General features: G+C 35.7%; 1 protein-coding gene across 8 annotated transcripts in view; it reads right to left on the bottom strand.

Moving 5' to 3' along the window:
* Positions 1-17,644, bottom strand: part of LOC121261459 (protein MON2 homolog) — a 57,563-nt gene that overhangs the window by 21,807 nt on the left and 18,112 nt on the right. For 4 of the 8 annotated variants that reach the window (XM_041163833.1, XM_041163835.1, XM_041163837.1 and 1 more), the window contains 18 exons: positions 17,420-17,500; positions 17,252-17,304; positions 13,669-13,738; positions 12,675-12,738; positions 10,768-10,916; positions 10,538-10,665; positions 10,395-10,452; positions 10,080-10,177; positions 9,258-9,345; positions 9,080-9,145; positions 8,931-8,990; positions 6,521-6,607; positions 5,048-5,234; positions 4,238-4,281; positions 4,034-4,165; positions 3,236-3,367; positions 3,101-3,153; positions 2,974-3,022 (listed from right to left, as the gene is read on the bottom strand). In XM_041163833.1, coding sequence (XP_041019767.1) covers positions 2,974-3,022; positions 3,101-3,153; positions 3,236-3,367; positions 4,034-4,165; positions 4,238-4,281; positions 5,048-5,234; positions 6,521-6,607; positions 8,931-8,990; positions 9,080-9,145; positions 9,258-9,345; positions 10,080-10,177; positions 10,395-10,452; positions 10,538-10,665; positions 10,768-10,916; positions 12,675-12,738; positions 13,669-13,738; positions 17,252-17,304; positions 17,420-17,500 — 1,599 coding nt within the window. The remainder of the gene's footprint in view (positions 1-2,973; positions 3,023-3,100; positions 3,154-3,235; positions 3,368-4,033; positions 4,166-4,237; positions 4,282-5,047; positions 5,235-6,520; positions 6,608-8,930; positions 8,991-9,079; positions 9,146-9,257; positions 9,346-10,079; positions 10,178-10,394; positions 10,453-10,537; positions 10,666-10,767; positions 10,917-12,674; positions 12,739-13,668; positions 13,739-17,251; positions 17,305-17,419; positions 17,501-17,644) is intronic. The other 4 variants (XM_041163834.1, XM_041163838.1, XM_041163839.1 and 1 more) reach the window with 2 other exon arrangements.

The following is a 17,644-nucleotide window of genomic DNA, read 5'->3' as shown; positions in this document are numbered from 1 at the left end:
ACCAGTAGCATGAATTTTAGGTGGGTTAGTTAAATTACAAAAATAGCCCTGCCTTTTTAGGATTAACAATTGAGAATAATTTAGTGTTAAGAAGATTTTAGGTTTAATACAAATTATGTGTTTATTTTTATAGGCGACCGATTACGTGCCAAAAATAGTATATAGCGCTACGAGGTAAGTAGCATGATCATACCTTTACATGTACGTACGGTAAACGGCATGTCTTTTATAAAAATATTATGCATGTACGCCCTCCATTGGAAGCCCCTTTTTACTTATCCAAGTCATGATAAAATTATGAAAAAATATATGATTTTATGTGAAGAATTATGCATTAAATTATTTATGAAAATTTATAATTTTATGTGAGTTATGCATTAAAATATTTATAAAAAGTCATGCATGATTTTATGTGAAGATTTATGCATTAACATATTTATGAAAGATCATGATTTTATGTGATAAAATATGTATCACGTCATTTTATGAAATATGCAATTTTATTTGAAATCTATGATATGATAAGGCACGGCTTCATTTGAAATCTATGATATGATATGACAAGTATAATTATGATGAAATATGAATGATAAGATATGTAACGGCTTATGTTATGATATGAAAACAATACCATATTTATGGGCATATTGCATTGCCAGGTTGTACATGCTGGTAGTGCACCCAGTGTGTCTTCCTTATGTATGGATTTCACAACCCACGACTATCCGCGGAATTGGAATCTATTTAGATTTGCTAACCCTAACTCACGGGGTTCAATAGTGGGTACCAGCCTATGACAAGTAAAAGATAAGTTCATGTTCATGTTATTTACGTATATATTTATGAGTATGCATATTTTTCAAGAAACCTTATATCTATTATGTTTACTGTATGATGTGTTGCTTATTGAGTATTTAACTAATTTTTGTATGTTTTTATGTTTTTAAACTATCTCAGGTGATGACATTTATGAGGATAGGACTGCAAGACAGGACTTAACCCAGGGAGGCAAGGCAGAGGCCTAGATAGTTTATGTCATGTTTAGTTTATGATTTAAGGTTTAAATAAATTATTTTGATAAGCATATGAGACTTTAATATTTTTTTAAATAAATACTTCCGTAGACTTTATTTTGGATTTTAAGTATTTAATAAAGTTTGTTTTATTTATGGAATCTTTCACATCTAGCACGTCGTTAAAAAGAAAAAAATTTAGTAAAGTTTAGTAGCACATTGGCTCCCCAAAAATTTTAAAAATGTCTCTATTGGGAAGCGGGGTGTTACAACAACCTTTTCCACCCAACTAGCCTTCACTCTATCTTCTCTACCACCTCATCCCAAATAATCTTGGCTTTGAATGATGCTCCCAGTGGAAGGCCAAGATACTTCATAGCCAATGAAAAAACCACACAACTCAATAAGCTGGCCAAACCCCTTACGTTGCGAATGTTACCCACATCAACCAGCTCAGATTTAGAAAGATTTACTTTTAAACCAGAGACAACTTCAAAGCAAAGCAAGATAGCCCTTAAAGAACTGGTATGACCTTGATCTGCCTCACAAAATAACAGCACATCATCTGCAAACAAAAGATGCAAAATAATGGTAGAGCCACGGTTAGTATCCCCCACCAAGTAACCTAAGAAAAAAACCACCCTCAACTGAGGCCGACAACATTATGCTAAGAGCCTCCATGACAATAACAAATAAGAAAAGTGATAATGGATCGCCTTGCTGCAGCCCCCGCGAACTGTTTAAGAATACCACGGGGTCACCATTCACCAAAACCAAGAATCGAACCGTTGACACACAATGCCTCATCCACAACCTCCATCTCTCCCCAAAGCCACATCTCCTCAACAAGTGAAATAGGAATTCCCATCTCCTCAACAAGTGAAATAGGAGTTCCCAATTAACATAATCATAAGCCTTCTCCATGTCTAATGTACACAAAATACCCGGAACTCCTGAGTTAATCCTGTTGTCCAAGCATTCATTAGCGATAAAGACCGAATCCAATATTTGCCTTGCCTTACAAATGCATTTTGAGAATTTAGAAATTATTCTCTCCATGACTAAGCTCATCCTATTAGCAAGAACATTTGAAATTGTCTTGTACATACCGCTCACAAGACTAATAGGACGGAAATCCTTCGCCTCATTGCACCGACCTTTTTGGGAACAAGTGCAATGAATGGTTTTATCACTGTTTCCTCCCATCTTTTTTCAGATGACACACTACAATTTTGTGATACGGATCATGATCAGATCTGAGTGATGAAGGCTCTTTTAATTTGTTTTGAAGCTGTCTCTAACCTAAAGGTAAACTTAGGAAAGTCTAAGAAGGTCCTGGTGGGCGAAGTGAGGAACATTAGAAGTTTGGCAAGTGTTAGAATTTTAACAGGACTGGAATTGCATGGGTGATGCCTAAGAGGGTGGTAGACTTGTTCACTTGTTGGCAAAGGATTCAGCGCAATTCCCATATTGCGGATGTATGGAGAACGATTCTTTTATGTATCATGTGGTGTCTTTGGATTGAAAGGAATGGTCGAACCTTTGAAGATAGGGAACATTCTCCGAATGAGCTTAGAAGTTTCTTCTTCCATACTTTATTTCTTTGGGCTTCTGCCAGTGCTTTTAATGGAGCTAGCTTACATGATTTTCTTGTATCACTTTCTAGCTCCTAACTTGTAATTAGGTATTTGTTGTTTGTATAATTCCTGTGTACTTGGGCTATGCCTATTTACTAGTTTTAATAAATTTTATATTACTCATCCAAAAGAGAAGGGACCTAAAAAAGCAAGGATGGTAACAAAATGTATTTACTAAGCTGCATGTCTAAATGCACATTTCTATTTGTACTCTCACATTCATATGTTAAAATGTCTTTGCAAATCCTCGGGTAGAAATAGGTTATGAAATAAACCATGCATCTTGCACTCTGATTAAACTCTCACTCAGACTATTGTCTAACCTGGAATCCCAGAGTGACAAGGTCCTTCTCCGAAACATCTGCTACAGACCTTCACAGAAAAGGAAAATTTAATGCATCAAGAGAACAAAACCAGTAACTAGAAGTGTAAAGTGAATCAGAAGAAAACCTCAACATTTCTAGAATATTAGGCCAACTGTGGTGTAATTTTTCTCCATGCCTCTGAAAAAAGTTCGTGAGAAGAAATTATAAGAGTAGGCAGCAGCAAAGCAAAATGAATATGTACCTTGTAGTGGCACATTACCTCTAATACGTGCAGTAGAATTTTTAAAGAACCAGCTCGAACATCAATGTTTTGAGTAGAAAAGTAAAGTACTCTGAGTGGAGATATGACCGAACATTCAAGTGCTCTCAACTCTGCAAGCCTGGTTCCCATCTAAGAGACAGAGAGCAAATAAAAAGCTATACCAATCCTTATTTTAAATATAATACCTAACTTCTTTCCTTTGGAAAAAAGACACAACCCCCCCCCCCCCCCCCCCCCCCCCGGCTCCCTCCTCAAACCACCCAAATTGCAATAATCCCCCAAACTATCAATTTTGGAAAAATTATCCTATGTCGAAAAAATTAAAAATATTTCAAAAATCAAAAGTTACTTTCCATCATTTTTTATTTATTTATTTCTAATTTTTGTTTGAAAATTTTATTCATGTTTATTTCAGTTTTTAGTTTTTAAATAATTTTCAATTTGTCTATTTTTTTGTGTTTTTTTGTTTAATTCTTTTAAAGTTATTTTTATTATTATTATTATTATTATTATTATTATTATTTTTTGGATTTTTTGGTTTTTATCCAGGGTATTCATGTCAAAATTGTTATGGAAAGGGTAAATAACAATTATGTTATTTTTTTGGTAATATAAAGGGGCGATTACCAAAATTAAAAAAACTTCTTATTTATAAAAAATTTTGATATTTTGAAAGGTGATTGCAAATGGGTGGTAGTTTGAGCGAAGCTTAAGTCCCTCTTTTTTTTTTTTTTTTTTTGGTGTGATCAGTGATACAATACCAAACTTCAACGATAAAGGGGTAAAAACTCTCACCTCCTGAGATGTACCATGGGTTCCGGTTGGTGTATTGTCCTGAAACCCATCCGAGCCTAAAACAGCACATATTGATTGATCCAATGCATCAAGTCCAATAGTTCGTAGATGCTGATTAGAATTATCCGCAAGCTGCAAAATGTTCCTGTGATGTCAAGAAGGATGTAGATGTGATACAGTGAGATATCAAACAAACATCATTACCTCAAGAAAGTGGCCAACCACTTGGTCCCACAATGGCTGCACTCCTGCAATACAGTAGACAAATCGAGAACGAATCAAATAACATTAACTCAAATCATACCACAAACATAACAACTCTATCTATAAATACCGTCACCATAACTTTAAAATAACTTGCTGTAAGAAGACAAGAAAAGCGTTATTTTTTAGGTAATAGGTTACACCCAGATGATGGGAGAAGTGTGCAACATGACACCAAGAAAGATAATGAAAATATGCAAGTTACATCGGTCCACAAACACTACTATGCTCTGACATATCAGAATAAGCAGGTTCATCCCATAAAAACTAGTCAGAGATGGATACAGGGCAGCAGTAGGCTTGCCAATGCCATGATATCAAATATTGACAAGAAAACAATTGTCTCAATAAAATCTTAACTGGGTGCCAACTCTTGTATACGCCCCATGTACTTGGGCTTTGCCTATACTTGACTATCAATAAAATTTGTGTTTTTACCTATGAAAACAAAAAAAGTAAGATCTGTTGCTTTTTTTTTTTTTACAAGTTAAGATTTGTTACTTTATTTCATGGCAAAAACTATGGAAAGTGGTGAAAATTAGTAAACTACTTCTAATTTTTCAGTGAAGCCTCAAGAAGTTCTTCTTGTCATGTCTTACACATACACACCCACCCGCATGTGCATGCACACCAAAAGAGTTTTACTTCTAAGGCTTTAAATATAATTAGGCCAGCAAGTTGAAGTGAACAAACAGATGGAAATCATAGGCACATGCAAACTCAGGATGTAAAACAAATGGCATCACGTACTGTGAAGATTATTAACAAGGATGGATATCATTCTTTCCACAGAAAAACTGATGCTTCCCAATTTTTGACTTGATGCCGGTCCAAAAGCACTTGAAGCTGCAGCCAAGGATTGATCTGACAATTGATGTAGTGCAGAAAGAAGAGACTTAACAGCAGATAGGTGCATCAATGCTGAGCTCTCAAAAAGCTTTGCAAACAAAAAGGAGGGAAAAAGAAAAGGTTAGAATATGTTGATTGTAACCATGTAGAATATGTTAAGGGTTATTTTCAATGATGGAGGGGAAAAAGAGAAAAACAAAACAAAATGATGCTTAAATTGTCACATGGCAATTTCAAAACTCTAGAGCTTTGCAAACGGAAAGGAGGGAAAAAGAAAAGGTTAGAATATGTTGATTGTAACCATGTAGATGATACAATAGAACGATTCATTAAGGGTTATTTTCAATGATGGAGGGGAAAAAGAGAAACAAAACAAAATGATGCTTAGACTGTCACATGGCAATTTCAAAACTGTATCAAGATATCTTCTGAACTCTGGTTGTTTTCAGGAAAGGACACAGGTCCATCAGAAAGGACAAGAAAACAAGATATTCTTAAATGATAAACAAATTTATTATAAAAAAGGGATTCATAGATATAGTAAACATTAGGATGTGGTTAGACACTTAGATGTTCTCAGATATTCTCAAAACTTCTCATAATTTCCTTCCCAAATATCACTCAAATACAAAACACTTTTCAATTTCAAATCTTCAACTTTTTCATCTAATCATTATATCCAAACACAAAACCTAATACAACTTCCTCAAACTTCCAAACAAAACACAAAAAACAATACAATTTTTTCATTTTTCAAAATAAAATAATATTAAAAAATTATATTCAAACAATTTTTTAGTTTTATAATATATTTATTCAACTTTTTCTCTCTTTTTCCAAAACCCAATAAAACCTCTTAACTCAAACCATTTTACTACTATTCAAAAACTATTTAACTACTATTCACAGAACTCTGATATATTCTAAGGCAATGTTTGGGAAGTTAGATGAGTTGAGAACTCATCTCAAAACTTCTCATAATTTCCTTCTCAAACACAAAACACTTTTCAGGTTCAAATTTTCAACTTTTTCACCTAATCATTACTCTAGTCATTACAAATTTCTCAACTTTCAAACAAAACACAAAAAACAATACAACTTTTTAAAGTTTCAAAAGAAAAATAATATTAAAAAATTATATTCAAACAATTTTTTAACTTTATAATATTTTTTTTCAACTTTTTTTCTCTCCTTTCCCAAAACCCAAACATTTTAACCTGAACTATGTCACTACTATTCACAAATCATTTCACAACTATTTACAGAATTCTCATCTCATCTCATTACCCAAACATGCCTCCAAACGAGCCCTAAATAAAAAGGGTTTCAATGATATAGTAAACATCAAAAACAAATTTTATCTGCTTTCCTTACTTGAGAATTCAAAGAAGAGAGAATGTTGAAGTCACTGTATTGGCCAGATGATTCTTTCATAAGCTTGGGGACAGCTGTGGAGACCTCCTATTGATACAATATTGAGATACTTGCACACTTTCAGAATAGAGTTAACATTCGTGGGATTAATACATATTTGAACAAAAATAATCAACCATTAAGAGAAATTTACTCAGATCACAAAGAGCTATATATGCTTCTACATAATAGAAAACATGTGCTTAGCTAACCCCAAGGGGTTGGCCCAAGTAGTGAAGGCCTTGGTCTTGGGGTATCACTCCTTTCAAGGTCCAAGGTTCAACACCTCATGGGTGCAAACAATCCGGGGCCACGTCTCTTGGTGAAAAGCCAACGATTTAACCAATTCCGTGTAGGGAAACTTCCGAGAGTGTGGTGCATGAAACCGGGATTTACTTTGCAGGGGTAGGTTTGAAGGGCTCTGCCTTGAAGAGGTTCCCCAACATAAAAAAAAAAAAAAGTAAACAAGTGCCTAGCTAAAAAATTATAGCCATCTTCAAAATTACAATGTAACATGATCTCCCAAATGTCCTAGATAGGAGAATAAAATGAACATTAGGGCCTCATTCCAAAAATCACATTTCAGGTATTGCTTAATGAGAAACCTAACAATTTATGTAATTTCTGAAATGACATTTGTTGGTAGAGTTGGTGCAACCAACAATTTAAGAGACTAGTACTCCCCCAAAATTAAATGACCCATGCATCCACATACAAATAAACAATATATTTGGGGTCATGCAACTGACCATTCTGCTACACTGTATAATATTCAAAGGATTCTTCCCATCCAGTTTCTAATTAGTACGTAAAAGTTGGTGAATGCAATGCATAAATTCTTGCATGGCATGCACACCAAGAGACATATTGAAACAAGTTATTATATTTTGTTTCCACACAAAAGTAGTGCAGCTTTTTTCAATGATGACTTCAACACTTACGCTATCTGGTTTTAGAGAAACAGGGAAGTGGTAAGGGAACCAAGAAAAGACAGAATTGATACCTGTAATTTCTAAGAAATATTGCACCTATACTAATCTCAAGAGGTATACATTTGCACCAAACTGTAGGCCTTCAGGTCGCACCTTAAGTGGCTTCAGCTTAAGCCCAAGCCCAAGCCCAAGATTTCACTTGAGTGGCAGGTTAGATCTGGATTTGGGGCTTTTTCTTTGGGTACGAAATAAATAATGGGTCCAGGCATCTTGGCTTAGGTCGTAAGCTCGCTGATAGAACCAGCACCACTTCCCAGGGCCATCGACGATGTAATTTTTACTAGAGATCGAAAGGTGCCTCTCTCGAGTGTCTACACAATCTCTGGCAATGGAGCTCCATTCTATTCAAAGACTGCAAAGGCTTGCCAGACTACTTGAATTGCCAAAGCCCCATGTCGAAGCCCAAGGTTCTGGCATAGATGTTGCCAATGGAGTGGCTGCTACCGGATTTTTGTTCCTGGGAGCAACTCCAACCAAGATTTCAACAGATGGTGTACCCTCCATCTTAGGTGAAGGTCCTTTGTTTTGTAGGGAGATGGTTGCTGGGTCATGGGCTTATTCGTGAGAGCCATGCTGAATCTGTTAAGGTAGGGTATGGGGCACAACTATGCAGTAGTGTTGAAAGCAGGCTTCAATCATCAAAATCTTCAGAGTGGATTTTAGGGAAGAAGAAAGGATTGTGTAACTTTGTTGGGTTTTCCCATGAGGGTAATATCGCTTTTCAACACTATCAAAGCATGACGTCACCATTAAACTCTGATCAAATCCCGCATTTCATTTTCTAGAGCCTCGAATAGAGGGAACCAAGAGTTAAGAAGGCTAATGTGTTTGGTTATCATGAAATATGTTAGTTTCATGATTGGAACTCTGTATGATAGTAAAGTGGTGCTTCAAATTGGGAATATTAATTGGCTATATGGTAAAAGTCGAGGGGACGGACATAGGGAAAAGTGATTCCTATATCAAATCAACTGTTGAAAAAGAGAAGAAAAGTAGCGCATAAATTGTACACGAGTTTCAGATCAATTTTCCCAAAAACAAGTATCCTAACATGTTTAAAAGACAACAGAAAAACCTAATCCAGCTCCACATAAGAGAGCCAATACTAAGCAAGTAAGATAATATAATTAATCACATTCCAGGTAAAGGTCATAAATCACAGGAACATCCTATGGCATTATATAGGAGTTAGTGAAAGCATAACCAGTTGCCTAATTGTAGATTGTGTCATCATGCATGCTCCGGACACATATCCTTTCAAAAATATAGCTCCTACATAAAGTAACTATTAACCCATTCTTTTTTTTTTTTTGATAAGTAACTATTAACCCATTCTTGATGGTAGGATTTCACATTAAAAAGATGTTTATTGAGATTACCTGTGTGGTGGCATGTGGCGAATGGATTGCTCGGTCTAAAGCTGCTAGAGTTTCTAACACCTACAGTTAATTTTCATTAAACATTAACAGAGAGCAAAGGGGGTGGGGGGAGGAATTTAGGTACAGGAACATATTTTTAGCCAACATACCAAAACCCAGGATGGCCCCAACATATTATGTAATCGATGAGCAATATTGAAGAGAGTCCTTAAGGCCTAAATTGCAAGAGCAATTAAAATCAACTTTGCATATTTGAAGTGAGAAATGAATGGAAAAAGCTGTCATCCTATGTAACAGATACAAAAGATATGAGGTCGAATGAATTACCTGCACATTTTTAGGAGTAAGTACAATGCTGTCCCTTTGATCGACTAATGGCTCAGGGCGTTTTGACCCAGGAGACTGTAAGGCACTGCTGCAATATCGATTGCAACCCAATTTTCAACATTCTCAGGTCACTTAAATCTTGAAACCAGAGATTAAGACCAGATATATGTTGAAGTAAAGAGGCTGAACTAGAAACTTACACTGTAACTGAAAATGAAGGATTTAAAAGTAAAACATTTGCAACATAATTACATTCAGATACTCCATTCAATAGTCAGCATCCAGCTTGTCTTGTTTTCTTTCTTCTTCTTTTTTTTCCTTTTTTATTATTATTTTTTTTTATTTTTATATATGTATATATATTGACACCCAGCTTGTCTTGTAAAGCAACCTTAAAGATATCAAACCAGAAATTGCTTCTAGCCATATGCATTTATATTAAGAAACTAAAATATCACATGACCATTATGCATGTATATTAAGGAACTAAAACATCACATGACCATTATAGTCCCTTCCATGATGGCACAAGTAACAATAAACTAAAAAAGATAAAAAAAAAAATCGATGATGAAAAGAAAATGATAATCAATGAGAAAGGATTCTCATAATTGAGCAAACTGCATAAAATACAAAAAAAACACAATGAAGTGATGCAAACCTATAGCTGTTATAAAATTAAAAGAAAAGATAGTGAGTAAAGACATAACGACTAATCCAGCCAAAACAAATCTGCATATATTGTCTTCATGTTTAAAAAAATAGCAAAGCAGCAAGTGTGGTGAAAGATGACATTATACAGTAATGTTTGCAACTTCATACCTCCTTTTTTCCATTTCATTGGGGAAATTGATTGTGAATTTGCAAAGAGATGCTAGAAAAGAGTTTAAAGGCTCTACAGCACAAAGAACCCCGCATGCCTGTGGAGCAATCATACAAACCCTTGTCATCTATCGTATATTGATGGAAACAGAAAATGCTTTTAATAAATATTAAAGTTGATGTTATTCATGCAACTAAGAATAGCTAAAACAGAACCATGACTGAAAATAATGCTGGACTTTACTCTTGAAATAAAATAAATCTAATCTGACAGCCATAAATATGTGCTGAGTCAATATGTTAAATTGTAGTTACTTGAGTGAATGCCTGGTATCCCTTTAAGATCTCCAACACAATGGCCTCTCCTTGTGACCTTCCAAAATCACTTTAGGTCAGATTTACAGAAATTCCACTTTTCATAAGACTAAAGATCCTTTAGGAGAAAAAAGTAACCAAACCTTGACAAAATAAGGGATAACGCATCAAGTATGGTCAACCACAAAGAATCAACCATTGAGATGCAGAGAGCAGCTGTTTTCCCAGTACACTTTGCTGGTGGATCATTGTCACATCTAGGAGATTCAAGCTGGTTGCACCAAGGGAGAAACATAAGGTCAAACACGCTAGCATTTGCATTGTTTCAAAAAGAATATTAGAAAGGGAAAATTAAAGGAAATGACAGAACTACCTCCCCAACTTCCACAGCCTCATCCGTCAAGGTAGCCACGGTAAAGACCACACCCAACAGACCTTCAACTGCCAAAGTTATTGAATGGGCTTCACTGGCAACTAAGACTGCAGCATTGGAGGCATCATTATCAAGACTCCACTCAACCCCTGCAGAAATACATTTTTGTCATCTTCTATGTGCATAAAAATTGCAATAATGATAACTGATGAAACCCATGAGGGGAGAGAGAGAGAGAGAGAGAGAGAGAGAGAGAGAGAAGGTTTAAAGTGTAAATGCATTCATTATGTATTCCATATGTCCAAAAGAGTTTCCCAACAAAAGCTTTACATCCCCAAATATGACAGAAATTAACTCTCAATCCATGGAAATCCTTTTGGTTCATTACCTAACGTATTAGCCACTAGATCACTGTGAACCTGTGATGCTAAGAAGTAATGCTAAAGCACCTCTTCGGGTAATACCTCAATGAGAATTGAGACCAAACAATGAAATGTTATAAAGGGTGATCAGCAAATGAAGCAAATGATCATAAAAGGGCTAAATACTAAAATAATCCATGTGGTTTAGCCTTCAGACAGCTTACTCCCTAACTTTTAAAATAAGCTTTTTCATCCTTATATTTTTAACTTCGATCATTTTGATCCTTCCATTATAGATTTGTCAGACCAACTAACGGAAGCCCAGTAGAAAGGCACCACATGTCAACACAAAAAATCTAAAATATAAAAAACTTGAATATTTTTTCACAAAAAAACAAAAAATATTTAAAAAGAAAAAAAAACTAAACATATTAAATAAAAAAATAAAAAATAACAAACTAACAAAAATATAAGTTTAAATTTCAAAGATAATAAAAAAAAAATTGTTGCACAGTCGGGGTAAAAGGGGTGGCCACGGCCCCCTAGGGTAGGTCGTAGCCACCATCTTATCTACTGTGCATTTTTTCAATCTAAGTTTAGATTTTTTCTTAATTTGATTTTGTATTTAACCTTTTTTTTTTTTAATTTTCCAGCTTTTAATATTAAAATATTTTTAGATTCTTTATGTTGACACGTGGGGCATTTCTATTGGTGATGGCATGGCTTTTGTCGATGGGTCTGATGGATCTGTAATGGAAGGATCAAGACAACCGAAGTTGAAAGTACAAGGATGAAAAAACTTCATTTTTAAAGGTTAGGGTGTAATATGTCTAAAGGCCAAACTGCAAGGACTATTTTAGTATTTAGCCCCGCTATAAATTCTCATCTCAAGCAGATAGTTTAATTGTATTATCAGTTTTGTGTCACTTGTCTGTCTTCTAAAGAATTTTAACTTTTCTAAGGAGCTTTATGATGTCATATGATATTCGTATCACATAATTATCTTACCTTTTCTTCTAAAAAGGTAAAGGTATCAAATTTCTATTCTAGCCATTCCTTTTTTTTTTTTTTTTTTTTCATAATTCCATACGTCAGAGATTTTCTGACCTTAGGCACACAGATGGATCATTTTCTTCTTTTAACAACATATTGTGTCCAAATAAAATCAAGATTTTTATAACAACAATATTTCTGTCTGAATAAGAACAGCCAATTGGATGTTTAGGCGCTAGGTTTTTCTCTCTTGATAAGATTTGCATCAAAGATTTGATCACGCATCACCTAGCCCTTCACCAATTGAGCCCATGGTCCTGGTGCATCACGTCACCAAAAAAAAAAAAAAAAAAAAAAAAAGCATAATTTCAACATGAACCAGATGTCTCATCAATGAAACTAATTAATTCTAAAATTGCAGCTAAAAAGCATTATGGTAATTTCAACAAAAGGACAACTTAACACCAGAAACAAATTAAGGAATATTATTGATTTTAATAGCAGATCTTTGAGAAAAACATAGCTATATGTCAATGAAAGCTAATTGATTACCTTTAGCTTTGCTGCTGAACATCCCTGCAACAGCTGCCAGGCTCTCTTCACTTGCATCTAACACCTAAAGCATTATAAAGAATATGCTAGTTACGGGAATGGAACTATCATTAAAGCAGGACCACCTAAATGGCATTTTCAGTTCTACCAGCTGAAAATATGCCTGTGGAAAAACACTAGCATACACCAAAATGAAAGATGCAACCAAATTAAAAGGCTGGAATATCTTTTCACTCTCTCTCTCTCTCTTTTTGGTAAGAAATCCAGGCTGGGATATTTTCCAAGCAGTGGAAAAACCTTATAAGATGGGGAAGACATTGCCGAAAGTAGATTACAAGTGGCCATGGAATATGATACTCAAAATTGAAGTTGACAAGTCAAGAACAACCCATGATTAATTCACAATAAGGTTTGGAACAGGGTCCTATTCCCTATGATCTGCTAAGAAAGTACAGAATTGCATAGGAACAACTTTCAATCATAGCACAAATTTTTTCCAGTCTTGAAAACAAGAAAAACATGGGAAAAAAATTGACCATGCTAGTTAGAATAGAGATTGTACTTGCAAGCCCTAGAAAGCCCGTAATCAAGTCACTCCATCATATTAGAGTTATGATATATATCGCACTCATCTATGTTAATGCAGGATTACCTATTAACTGTTTGAAATTTTTTCTTGAGAAAATTCTTTAAAACAAAGAGAGAGAGTTGATTATATAGCACTTTCCTTATCATTTATTTTATTGTTTTTGTTGTTGTTGTGATTGTCATTATTAGTAAGCTAGATTCACTCCAATGAGTTAAATGAATGAATATTCAAGATACAAAAGCATAGGCTACAGAAATTTAGTTAAGCATTTCTCAAGACAAACAAACAGACACCTGTACTGATGATGAAATGCAAACTAAAAAAATATGGCTAAGGCTCGAAGATATTAGAATAAAGAATGCTCCAAACAGACACCGATCAAAAAAGGATGCTCCAATATCTTACCTGCACACTTGAAACAACTCTAGCAAGAGCTTTAACCATGCCCTCCACAACATTTGTATTCTTTGGATGCCTACAAGGCAAATGAAGAAAGCAGGGTATGAACATAAATGCTTTCATAAATGACCAACTATAACTCTGGAGTCTGGTACGATTATAAGTTGTTGTGTAGACTTGATCAAGCCAAAAGTGCCCAATGAATCAGCAATATTATCAACTCTTATCATAATGAGATATTAGTTAAGAAAAAAGGAAGAAGATTTCATCTCCATCTCAATAACTTTTTCATAAGTCATATTTATTCAACGCACGAAAGGGCGCCACCCAAGAACACAGAATGTATACAAGAGGAGCACCTAACGAGGGAGACGAAGGAAGATCTCAATATACATACATAAACACACACCAATATATATATATATATATATATATATATATATATATATTGACATAGCAATGAATTTTTTTTTTTTCCCTAGTTTTTCCTTCCAATTTTCAAATTAGATACACAAAACAAAATGTTAAGAGTCAGATGCATGAACAAGTCAACTTGACAAATTCTCAATCAGCAATTAATCCTATTTCCCATTCGGCTCCATCCAAAGTCATACGCCATTGAGTACTAGTCATAAGCCATTTTCCTAAGTAAATAGTCTGCCTATGTTTTTTATTTTTAGGTAAGATAAATTTTATTAGAATTTAACTTCAATCAGGATCTGGTTTATATCACGTTCTTTACACCCTCTAATAAAAAATTGACACATCAACTTTTTTTTATTGGAGAATAAGGAAAAACACACATTGAATCAAATGTATTAAAAAATAAAAAGTCTTAAAAAAATTTAGATAAAAACACACTTGGATAGGGGTTGTCAATCACTCCAATAACCCCATTTGGGGTCCTCCGGCCACCCCAAGGGTGGTTCTCCAGCCACTCTAAGGTGGCTGAACTACTGTTTTAAATACCGTACCGTACCAGCCGGTATATGCCATACCGGCTACTGGTCCGGTACAGGTATTACATATATTTCATACCAGCCTAAATATTGGCTATACCGGCCTATATTTCGGCCTGTACCTGCTTGTATTTTGGCCCGTACCGATAGATATTTCGGCCTTTAATTTTTTTTTTTCATTTTTTCAAACTACAAGCTCATTTTTTGACCCCTAATTCAGACTAGGCTATTTATAATTTAAATATATATATGTATTTATATATAATTTATTAATATATAAACTATTATTTTGGAATATAATTTATATATATCATTTATTCATATATCGACAATCCCGAAACGGTACACAAAACGATACCGGTATCGAAATATTTCGTTCCAGTGCCTTGACCGGTACGTTGTTTGGTATGGTATTCAAAACATTGGACCGAACCACCCCTAGGGGTGGTGATGGATATTTTTAATTCTTTTGAAGTTCTAAAAATAGATTAAAAATAATCCAATGTATCATGATTCATGAAAATCTTTTCTTTTTTTTTTATAAGCAAAAATTTATTAATATCAATAGGCGTAACCAAATACACTGGGTGTATACAAGAGAGAACATTTAGCCCATAGTAGAGTACCCGTAATGACTAGTAAGTCCATCCAATATACACCAAGCCCGAATGGGACAAAACGCTCCTCCCCGTAGCAAAGCAACCATAACAACCCCAACCTCTTGTTTCCACAAAACTAAGACACCACCCAAAACTCCCTTAGAAGCTACATTCTACATGCCACACATGAGACTAATATTGCACTCCTTCCTACAAGGATGGAGGAAGGCTTCATCCCCTCCCTCTAGTCCTCCCTCGACTTGAACTACCTCCCTTAGTGTCATAGTTGATTGCCCAAGTAAGACGCTTTAACTCCCTACTCTTCTTAAATCTTGATTTCGTTTCAAGTAGGTGACCCACCTCCATAGCAGTGAGTAGTACTGTGAATTGGTCGTCAAATCCTCCAAACATAATCCCCACACACTGTTGTATTTCGTTAATCTTTTGCAAAACCCAATCAGATGATGAACCAGCTAACGGAGGAAGAGATATCAAGGGGACAACATCTTCCCCAGACTCGGCTCCCAATTGTACACCAGGCCCTAAGCATTCCTCCTCGCAAGGAACCAATGACAAGCCCAAAATTTCCTCCACACCATCCCCTGCATTCAAATGTCATACCCCCTCAATAGCACCCTTGTTATTGTCACAAGATGCCTGAAGAGATACTGACAAATTGGTTCTCCCTATCATGCATGGTGAGGCCATGGTTACCATTGGAGTTTCTGGGTTGGCGACAAACCCACAAAATTCCACCTTCGACGTGGGTGTTGTCATTTCTTCAATGAGAATTGGAGATGCGTCACCCCCCCCCCCCCCCCCCCCCCCACAACCCATTATGTGCCACTTTGGCAAACCCTACATCTCCCTCAAGCCTCGGCGTTACACTTAGTTCCGGTGAGGGTGCTATCGTTTCTTCAGGGAGAACGCTGACACATGGCGGAGGGCATTCCATTTTGGCTATCTTACGCTGATACCCGATAGAGAACCCACTTCGAATGACCTTGTTTTCCTTTTGACCCTATACACTCTTTTGGATCTGGTTACAGGGATTGGGCCAAACCTAATTTTCTGTTTTCTTTTTCTAATTTTAATGAATTGGAGCCTATCTTGGATTCCCTCTTATTGGGCCTTATAGCCTTGTTACCTCCAGCTGAAAGCAAGTCTATTTTCGTAGATAAAAAAGCAATCACTGCCTCCAATTTGATAAGTTGGTTTTTCATCTCCTTTAATATACTGAGCATCTCTCTTTCAACCATATTGCCATAGTCAGACTCCTTCTACTGGTTTTGACCTTGCGCGGTCTGCATAGTCTCCAGGCAACTTTCACAGTTCCCCTTCTTGCCCTTGGAATCAAATTGAGTAGCCAAAGCATGACCCGTCTTTAGAGTTGCCGCATATAATTGTCTCGCCACCACGGTTGTGCTTCGGTCTGTTTGTTTCACCTCCAAATTACTGTTCTGATGACCGGATGTCTTCTCCTGGCTTTCCCGCCGTGACCCATCATCAGGGATGGATAAAAACATAGCAGCGACTCTACATAACTCAACAAAAAATTTCTGCCAACCTAGCCCTTCATACCCTTCCGGAATGACTAGATCACTCTGTCTGCCTCCTCCAACATATTCGGTAACAGTCAGGTATCTACCATGTACATTGGAGCCTTGTTGAGCCACGAAGGCTCTGTTACCTTTGCACAAGTGTTTTGTGAATTCCAAGTTTCTCTCCGTCTGTAACACTGCTTCCATAGTAGCCACCCTATACCACTACGCTTCTCCACAATATTTATTGAAGAACCCCATGTTTCTGGTGAAAGCTCAAAAGCCTTCGATGTGTGATAACATTTTTACCGTGATGTGTGATAACATTGAGGGAATATGTTTAAATGTTATCTTAGGTAAATACTCAATGGACCAACTATTGATCATTGCTTCTCTTTCGATGCTTCTTCTTATCCACAAAGCTATATGAGAGAAGTGGTAGGTGTAATTGACAAGTATGTGACAAATGGAGCACAACTGGTGAGCTTACATATCAAAGTTCTGAAAAAGAACACGTAACGTCCGTGCCTCCACACAAAACCCCTGTCAAAATTCAGTAAATTTTATCATCAAAGGGAAGTCTCAAAGGTATCAATAATCTATTCAATATTTCAGACATAAGATATGAAACAAGTATTTGTTGCCCCATCGAAGTTACCCTCAAGATCTCAAGCACAAGAATGCGATGCCATAATGGCAAATCAAGAAAGATAACCTTCACTAACATACTAAGAAAAACCTGCATTAAAAAAAAAGCTATCAGTTTGATGGTAGATGTAAATTCCAAACAAATGGATGCACTTTCATTATTTTTTATAAGTAATAAGAAATTTATTAATGCAAGTGGATAGGCATGGCTCAAGTACACAAGAAGTATACAAGC

Source organism: Juglans microcarpa x Juglans regia, chromosome 4D (genome assembly GCF_004785595.1).
Source record: "Juglans microcarpa x Juglans regia isolate MS1-56 chromosome 4D, Jm3101_v1.0, whole genome shotgun sequence".
Taxonomy (NCBI): domain Eukaryota; kingdom Viridiplantae; phylum Streptophyta; class Magnoliopsida; order Fagales; family Juglandaceae; genus Juglans; species Juglans microcarpa x Juglans regia.
This window is presented reverse-complemented; position numbering and strand designations above follow the sequence as displayed.